Source organism: Trypanosoma rangeli, assembly GCF_003719475.1.
Source record: "Trypanosoma rangeli strain AM80 chromosome Unknown Tra_15.4_contig_00085, whole genome shotgun sequence".
Classification (NCBI taxonomy): Eukaryota; Euglenozoa; class Kinetoplastea; order Trypanosomatida; family Trypanosomatidae; genus Trypanosoma; species Trypanosoma rangeli.
Window position 1 is genome coordinate 1 of NW_021705831.1, and position 9,244 is coordinate 9,244.

The window sequence follows — 9,244 nt, forward strand, 5'->3', positions numbered from 1 at the left end:
TGCACCGCTCTGCATGGCTTCAAGGGCAGCAAGGCGCCCTGCTTCCTCTGCCCGCTCAATGTCCTCGCGACCGCGCTCCTCCGTCAGGCCCAACGCTTCTGCAGAGGCAATGGCTGTTGCACCGCTCTGCATGGCTTCAAGGGCAGCAAGGCGCCCTGCTTCCTCTGCCCGCTCAATGTCCTCGCGGCTGCGCGCTTCTTTTTGAAAGATCAATGTAACTTGTTGGAGTGTGATGTTGTTTGGTATTGCTGTACCCTTGACCTCTTTGCTATTATGGATTATTTCGTAGACGGTGGCTGCGGTAGTAGGCATGGATGGAAATAAATGTGCATGGATCGTGTTTGGCTGCGTCTTGTCGTGGTTTGGAAGTTGCAGTTTTGTGTCTGTACTTGTTGTAATGGGTGAGTTCTGTAGCGTATGTGGCATGTCAGAAGGTGGCGTTGTGTTTGCTTTATTTATTTCAGTGCACCGTTGAAGTTTTTGCTGCAGAACTTGAAGACGGAATTCCTCTAGTGTTGCAATTGTGTCCCCACTATATTTTTGTCGGGAACGAAGTGACGTTTCTGGAACTGTTGTGTTCGCTGCGCTTTCGGTTGCACTTTTCTTGTAATCCCTCACAGCGAGTTCTTGTGGGAGGTGCGGGGTGTGGAACAATGACGCCACGCTGGACGGGTTTCGTGCATGCGTCTGATCGCCCAATTTAAAATTCGGGGGCGTGGGATTTCCGGCCCGCGTCAACGACGGCTGCGACAGGGGTTCATTGCCCAACTGTGGCGGCTGCTTCCGGCAGCGTGCCTTCTGGTCCTCGTAAAAACGTGCAATGAGTTCTTCTTCTGCTTCCTCTTCGGCGGAGGCGGGCAATGCACCGTGGCACCCCTGCAGGGTCTCCTGTGCGCCTTTGGACACCGTCGCCATGTCACCAGTTGAGTGGTCTTTAGTAGCACGTCTCTGCGAGTTTAACGTATTGAAGCACTCTGTTAATCTCTGTTTCCCCTCTGACACCAGCATCAACTCCCACTCCTCCATGGTATAGTGGCCCTGCGGAGGTCCCTCCGGTTTACACGACGCCGTCCCGCTGCGCCGCACATGTCGATCGAGATGTCGCTGCGTAAGGGCGGATGAGTTGCTACCAAAGACATGAGATGCCCTGCCGCGCGCGCTGCTTTGCACAGACGTAGATCCTTTAAGAGACGCGTCGTCCCAACTCACATCCGGGGTCTTCTTTTTATCCTCCATCGAGGCCTTGAAGGGGACGCGGTCATCGCGATGGAAGGTTTTGGGCCGTGACTTGGACCAGTTCTGGGAAGGGTGGTGGCTGCCGCACCCCTTCCACATGACGCGGGAGGAACTCATAGGTGCCGACATCGTCTCACTTGGGCTCTCGTGCGGCGAGTGACCTGCCATTGGCGTGTCTCCGTGTACCTCGCCTCCGTTGCGTTGTAAGGCGCGTCCAGCGGGTTATGTTATTTGACACGACGCGGTGCACGACGGAGGTTCACTGAACTGCTCTCCCCTGCTTTATGTGTGCTCGTGTGGCTTCTTGCTCGTGTTACCTTGTTTGCAAAATCCCACTTTTGCCTCTTCTTCGATTTCTCCCCACGCCCTGTGGACTCCCTGCCCGAGGCACGGCAGTGCAGAGTAACGTGCACTTGAGCCCCGCCTCTCTCTCTCTCCCTCCGCTCTACACGCAAGAAACAAAACGGTGAAGAAGAAGAAAAAAAGTGGTAGTGATGGGGTTAAGAGAGGCCGGCGGTAACCACGCGATCAGCAACAAGCCAAAAGCCTCTTTCTGTCACTGTACGGGCAAAAATAGCAAAAAAAAAACATCATCTGGCCGTCAGAGCCTGCATCATTTTTGGGTGTTTGCGGCGACACGCGGTGAAGGGCACCTACACGACGGTGTGGGTGGAGGTGCCTGGTTGTGTGTGTGTGTGTGTGGGTGGGTGGGTGGGCGCGTGCGCGCACACGCGACGGACCACGCACGTCGACGCGGCGGCTCACCTCCTCACCGAAGCCGTGCCACCCTGCGGCTCCACACAGCCTCACAACTGCCGGCTCCCTCCGCCATTCCGCCACCTTGCATTCCCTGCCCTGCTTGCCTTTGCGGCTGTCTGCACCACTGCATCGAGGCAAAAAAAAAAAAAAAAACGAACGACGACGACAACAACAAAGTAAGGGCCTTGTGCTCGCCCACTGCGTCAGGTGTAGGTTGGCCGTCCATGCATCCCACACTCCCTCTCGCAGGGCCCTTCCCCGCAGCTTCCCCAAGAGGCACGCACGCACGGCGTCACACACAAAAAAAAAAAGAACGGATAGAGTCTGGGACGACAGCGAGATCCCCCGCTGCTCCAATTACATGACCGTGTGGAAAAAGCAGCCGCAAAGAAAAAAAAAACGCAATATCAAGAACAAACACACAAAAAACCAGTAAAATTAAGTTAAACAACTGAAAAGATAAAAAAAAAACAAGAAACAAAAACGGAAATAAAAATGAAAACGGAAATAAAAATGAAAATGGAAATAAAAATTCACTAACAACAAAACAAAAGATAATATGCCAGACGCACTTTTTCTTTGAGAACACATTTTTTTTTTGTATACTTTTTCTTCTTCACTTACATTAAAAGCACCAGCGCACACCACTCAAGAGTACTCTCCTTCTCACTTTTGCGCATACCTCATAGCATCCTCACGTACATTGCACATGCACACACACATACTTCATTGCTTCGGTGCAGTTCCCACAACCTCACCGGCATCTCCGCACACACTCGTGTATGGGAAGCGACGCGTGTGTAAAGAGGACAATAACCACAAAAAAAAAAAACAAGTCAAAATGAACAATTACGCAACAGTAATACACACACGCACACACACACTCAATTTGACTCCATTGATGGCATTTTTTTTTGTTTGTTTGCTGCCGTGGGTAAGTTTTTGTTAATGCCTACCCCGGCAGCTGGTACAAAGAACAGATGTACCATGCAAGCGGTAGAGGCCAACAAATTGAATGCACAAATGCGTGTGAAGTGCGTTACGGTTGTCTGTATAAGTATAAAAAGAAAGCATGGCAATAACTTTCTCCTCTTGTTGGGTTGCGCGTTGCGCGGAAAGCAAGACGAAGGGTTGGCGGGGGTGTGGAATAATACACACGCACCCCACCAAAGGTAACGCATGAAAGGAGGCAAAGCCATGACAAGAGAAACTCAGCCTGCCACCACCCCCGCAGGTGGAGGGTGGAACGCACCCTTTACCCTCCCTCCCCCACCCACTTTGCATACTTTTTCTCTCCACACGCATGCCCCGTAGCTCTGCCTCCTTTGCAGGCCACACACGTGAGACCGCCGGCTACCAACAGCTGCAAAGGCGCAGAAGCAACATCAGTAAATGCAGCCCAAACGGCAAGGCGTAGAATCAAAACAACATATGAGAGAAAAATTACAACAGCCCAGAGGAGACGCGCAACGCAAAGGAGAGACTGCCTGCCCGTTTTTATACAGAAGAGATGGATAGATCCAAGTTTTCCTCTCTCTCAGCGCTGGTTTCGCCCTGGGAAGCGTCTACCAGGGCGTCGTCCATGTCGAGAGAACATACCTCCTCCACGGCACGTATCACCATTTCCATCCACTCAACATCCCATGTCGCAGGGTGGTGCAGCACATCCTCCGCGGTCATACGCTTCTGCGGGTCACGGTGAAGGAGATTTTCCAATAACTCCACAAGACTTTCCGGTAGTTCGGTCTTTTCGGAGCCCAAAAATGTTGTACTATTGCTGGTTATATACGTTACTGCCCTCGCACTGTCACAGCCCATGCTACTTTGAAGTTTGTCATCCGACGACGTCTGATTCTCATTAGACAGCAGTCTATCCTTCGCAATAATGGAGGTCGCGCAACGACGCTGTGTAGGACTCTCACCCCGCTTGCTATAAGCGTCATGGCAGGCGTCTTTCATGGCCCCTAATATCTTTTGCGTTGTGGTGCTCCCAAAGTGGTGCTGCAGTTTCCCACCCTTGTAATTGGCCACGGTGATGGGCAGACTTCCAGCCTGGGGGATAGACTTGTATAACTCCACAAGGGCAGGAAAGTGTAGCCCCTGTAGATGGCCGAGACGTAACCCAATGATTTCCGCCAGTAAGCATCCAAAGGACCACATATCGCATGGTCGCCCATACGGTTCACCCAGCAACACCTCAGGCGACATATACGCCAAAGTGCCTTTCATGTTGACAAGCGGCTTCGCAGTGCACTCTTCGGCGGCGGAACCAAAGTCTCCAATCTTTGCCACGCCACTACAGAAGAGAATATTGCAAGGCTTTATATCACGATGTACGATGCCCTTGGAATGCATGTAGGCAATACCACTCGCGATATCGCGCAAAACAAGCACTATTTCTCTTGCAGTAAGAGGCTCTGGAATTTTAGACAACTCGTCAGGCTCTGTATCCGGCCTATTACTTGTGTTTCCATCTGGCTGCAGTGGAAACGAGGCGCCATTTGACAAACGTGGTAGTGGCGGTTTCTGAAGTCGCTGTGAGTCTTGCATTGTCGCGAAGCCCCGCTGCAGACGCTGCCCCAAGGTGCCATCACACAACTCCATAAATATGCAGTAGGCGTTGTCCTCCATTGAGGAGTGAGAAAAACTCACTATATTTGGGTGGTCCATCTGACTCATAATCAGCACCTCGCGATTCAGCTGCTCCAGAAGGCGATTACTGGCTCCGTTGAGAAACAACCGCTTCATCGCCAACCGCCCCTGCGAGACAAAGAGATAAACCTCGTAGACATCACCAAAGGCGCCCCCACCAATCTGACGGACAATCTGATAGTTTTTGCGCCAGCGAATTTGCGTCATCTCTTGCCGCAGCTGACGCTGCCGTATGTAAAGGCTCAGGTTGCGACCAATGGCAGGGTTCGTAAAGACATCCCCAATGCCGCGAAGCCGCAGCACTGCCTCATCCGGGGTATCAGGCGGAAGTGGGAGGGAACTCGCATCTTCGTTCAACACATACAATATCGCAGTCTTACTTCCCGCGTTTTCAGCAATAAGCTCACGAATTTCCGGCGTCACCAGCTTTTCTGACCACTCAATAAACACTACGTCAAAGGCGTCCATGCCAACAAAGAGATACCGCTTCATTGCCACTGGATCGCTCACCACCGTCGCGGAATGACCTCCGGACCAAAGATGCTGCACTACATCCTCTCGATTCTCCTCCATGTACAAAAAAAAGTGCAAATAACGCTTAGAATAACCAGTGACCTTGCTACCAAGAAGATTTTGACTGGAAACACTTGCCGCCATAGGGTCACTCCAGCTGCGGCCTAGGGACCTACCAAAGATATTATGAAATCGGGCAAAAGTAGAGACGGAGAACCACTCCGGACTCCCTCCCTGGCTAATGTCAAATCCCGACCTTGATTCTAGTGCGCTCACCATCGTTACTGCGTGTGCAGTGGGATCCGTCGTTTTGGAATGCTCATTACTGAATATCTGAGGCAACCGCGCCATGCTCCCCTCTGAGATTCCTGATATTTCCTCCACAGGCTGCACTAACGGGGCAGCAAAAGCTCCCGAGGCGCTACTGTTGTAATCGGGTTTAGAAGCGGATTCCCTTTTTAAATTCAATGAAACATTTACGGTGTTTTCTTCGGTCCTTCGCGAGGGCCCCAGTTTGGCCTTGCGCACCGCCTCAGAGAAGGGCTTCTCCGCAGCTGTGTACTGCTGCAGTTGAATCATCTTTCCACTTGTCTGCGCCACCGCGTCCTCGGTCAAGGCGTTTGTGACGGTCACACCAAACAGTGATAGTCCTCTGAGTGTAGAGAGTTGCAGGGTCCCGGCATCCTCAATGAGTGCCAGTCGTTCCTGCGTGGTGTACGGGAAACAGAGTGTACATCCATTAGCCGTGAGTTGAATGCTGGCATCGCAAACGCGCAGGTACTCCAAAAGGTTTGCTGAGAGAAGCGACTCAACCCCCGCGTCATGAGAGGAATGTCTTCGACTTTCGCCGTTAGTGACGCCAGAACCAGATGACATTAATATCGTCTCCTCAGAAAACGTTTGACTGTTACTCTTCAGAAGCGGCACATCGTCGATTGCCCTCAACTTAAGAAGAATAAACATATTTTCGGAATCCACGAGACAGTTGACGCGTTTGTACCGCTTTAACACCCAATTCACAAAGATCATGATGGCAGCAAAGTTAATTAAAAAGGTCTCTGGCACACACGGCGAGAGCTTCACCTCATGAACGGCAAGCAGACTACTCAACTTTTCCTGTAGAAGCTGCGCTGTGACTTGATCCACAGCATGGCCTCGCTCCGCTGATATGGTTGACGAATGCCATTTTACCGTAGAATGACGTTTAGTGCGTGGATGACCGGTGGGTGCAGTCCGTGTACTGCGTCTACGTCGTGAATTATCGACCTGGGGGTCCTTAATAGCCGGCTCGCCGTCGTTCATCAATGATCCGCGATGGTGGAAAAGGCTGAGTGTCACAGAATTTGCAGTAGAAGCCCGCTTCTGCATCGGAGTACTGAAAAGTTCACCCATTGGAGACTCGTGAGCAGTGGCTGGCTGCGGCGCGGACTCTCCACAAACGTAACTGTTACTGACCTTCCATGGAGCATCCTTCGCCTCCTTGTAGGTTTCACGAAGGAACAGCAACACCAGGTACATTCTTTCCGTGGATGGTGGCGGGGCAAGCGACTGCCTTTCGTCACAAAAGGAGAAGGGTAAGGTGATGTTGCCAATGCTCATGGCATACACGTCAAAGTGGCAGGAGTTATGCAATGCCTGCGCCATAAGCAACTCCTCCACACCGTTTTTAAAAAGCCAACGCAGATCGGCAACTTTTTCCGCAGCCTGACTCTTCTCCCACTGTCCCTGCTCTTTTGAGGGTGGTAATGGGACAAAAATAAAACGTCCTTGGGAGTTCTGCCGCTGCCGCTGTGGCAGTGCTGGGAGCGCGGAGACTATACTCTCCCGCTTACCCCGCTTCAAATGCGACAACTTTCTTGGGTTGCGGTACAACCCAAAGACATCCTCAAGGTCCTTCCCAGCGAGATCCGTTATACAACGATAGTGGAGCAGTTCAAGAGCGGGAAGGTTGCAGTAGACGACAGGATACCTTTCTCTGAGTTCCCTGGGTTTGAAATTCTCACCTGACGCCTTGGCACGAGGAACGTACTCTACAATGAGCAACGGGCAGACGCAGTCCTGTAAATTTTCTGTTATGTGACAACAAATCCTTGCAGTGCCGTCTGGCTTAGCATAGGGGGAGGAGTCTTTGTATTTGTCACCGACGCCACTTGGGGCCTCAGTGAACAACTCTTGGGACTCCCGCTCCGCCTGCATGCATCGAAGGTAAAGTAAACTATGGCCGTCGCCAACCACAGGCGATGGTGGCAACGTCTTCTTTTCACTCTCCACGGTGTCGGGTAAAGTGGTTTTGGGCCCGTGACACCCCGCAGATGATGCCACCGGAAGCGCGCACAACGCCTGGTCGTAGCAAAAATGACCATACGGACACTGCTGCGGGAGACTTCCGTCCGAGGCGCCACCACACAAAGTCGTGGCATATGCCTCACCACACGGATGGTGCGTTGCGGGAAACAGTAGGTGACTGTCCTTCTCTATTTTGACTGCATTTCGTGCAGTTAAACTCATGTCTTTTTCACCATCATCCTCATCACCCCCCGCATCCTCCTCCTTGTTGAACACATCATTGACGCCGGAGGGGCTTGAACCGGTCCACCGCACGCATGTGGTCCCCTGCACGCAGAGTGCCTGCAAGATTGCAGCATGGGCAAGGTTGGAGGAGGCGTTGGAGAGCAGGATGAGGAAGACAAATCCCACTCCCAGCAACAGCACCAACTGCAAGGCAAAAAGAAAAGTCCAAACCACATTCATGGTGTGGAATGGCGCAAGCACAGCAGAACGGTCACTCCCCAAGAAAATACTGGAGCCTGCGCTGCTCAGTGCGTGTAGATCCAAGAGAATTCGCGCCACCGGAAGACCAACCACAACAGTGAAGACGACCAACAGGGAGCGCAACACGGTGTTGGAGAGAATAACACTCACGTCAAGTCCTAGCCATCTACTCAGTGCAAGAAATGCACTTGCCGCATCGTACCTCCTGTAGCCGTCGCACCAGCCGCTGATAAGCGAGGTCCCACCGATGCTCTCTCCCCGCGCTTTATCCGCCTCCTTTGTGAAGTCAACTACAGCTGGGTTGTTGGCAGCCGCCGGATTCCCATCGCTGCACAGCTCCAGCAACGCCCCTTCCAAGTGAACAGTGACGTCATCCAGCAGTGCCACTAGCTCAGCGCGGTCGAAATGGAAGCTGTCGTCGCGTCTAAAAATTCCTACAGAGGCCTCCCATCTATACAGGGCTGCAAGCAAGTGCGCGGAGAGTTGGCTATTCCCGCCTGTCAGCTCACACAACCTCAGACTGAGACTACGAAGTTGGTTCATTTCACACATCACACGGCCTTTAACACATATGAAACCATTGAAAAAATTCTGCGGCGAGAGAGCGGCGGAAACGTTTTCATGCTCATCCACATTTATTTGCTGCATCGACTTGTTGGGACTTTTACAGTAAAGTAGCTCCATCGTCACTCCGAGAAGTCGAAGTGACTGTACGTCACAAAGCAGTGCGGTAAGGCACTCTGTTGCAGCAGCACGCCACAAGGGAGCGGCAGCAGAGACACGCACGTCGGAGCGCTTCGGGGCGCTCTCGTAGTGCTGCTTCTCCGCAAACCGCATGACAGGTGGTGCAGCCAAGAACAGGAACACCCAAACAACAGGAAATCCTAACGGAGGAACCGCAATTCAGACGCTGAAAGAGTGCGATTACACACACACGAGAGTAAAAAACAAAAAAGAGCCCCGCCCCTGCTCACAAAAGAAATATAACAACGGCCAAATGAATACGCAGCGGACAGGAAGGCTAGGGAAGAAACTGATAGGATTCCCTATTACTATTGCCACTGTTATACACACAGTCTGTTTTCCCCCCCCACACAAAACTTGTTATTATTATTATTATTATTATTATTTGCTTTGCTTTGCGTGGGTTCCTTCCTACCGCTCCGTGGTGTCCGCTATTCCCAATGAGCCAGAAGAGATATATATATATATATATGTTGGGGCGCCTTATTACCAAACGTCCAACGGCCTTCGCCCCGCTTTCCTGGGACTCTCTCTCTCTCTCTATATATATATATATATATAGTAGTGG

The 9,244-nt window shown here is 51.8% G+C and overlaps 2 protein-coding genes across 2 annotated transcripts, besides 8 other annotated features; both read right to left on the reverse strand.

Moving 5' to 3' along the window:
* TraAM80_03301 (uncharacterized protein) lies at positions 1 to 1,404 on the reverse strand (the record flags this gene model as incomplete). Its single annotated transcript, XM_029380277.1, has 1 exon — positions 1 to 1,404. A coding segment is annotated over one exon (1,404 nt), but the record flags the coding sequence as incomplete, so codon positions are not given.
* A 494-nt stretch (positions 1,405 to 1,898) lies between these two features.
* Positions 1,899 to 1,958: a microsatellite.
* A 173-nt stretch (positions 1,959 to 2,131) lies between these two features.
* Positions 2,132 to 2,148: a microsatellite.
* Positions 2,149 to 2,170: a microsatellite.
* Positions 2,171 to 2,381: 211 nt separating this feature from the next.
* Positions 2,382 to 2,553: a sequence feature (A-rich).
* Positions 2,554 to 2,859: 306 nt separating this feature from the next.
* Positions 2,860 to 2,882: a microsatellite.
* Positions 2,883 to 3,492: 610 nt separating this feature from the next.
* Positions 3,493 to 8,769, reverse strand: TraAM80_03302 (putative protein kinase; the record flags this gene model as incomplete). Its single annotated transcript, XM_029380278.1, has 1 exon — positions 3,493 to 8,769. The coding sequence occupies one exon, from the start codon at positions 8,767 to 8,769 to the stop codon at positions 3,493 to 3,495; it is 5,277 nt and encodes a 1,758-aa protein (XP_029239798.1).
* Positions 8,770 to 9,036: 267 nt separating this feature from the next.
* Positions 9,037 to 9,062: a microsatellite.
* Positions 9,063 to 9,130: 68 nt separating this feature from the next.
* Positions 9,131 to 9,148: a microsatellite.
* A 69-nt stretch (positions 9,149 to 9,217) lies between these two features.
* Positions 9,218 to 9,237: a microsatellite.
* The last annotated feature ends 7 nt before the right edge of the window (positions 9,238 to 9,244 follow it).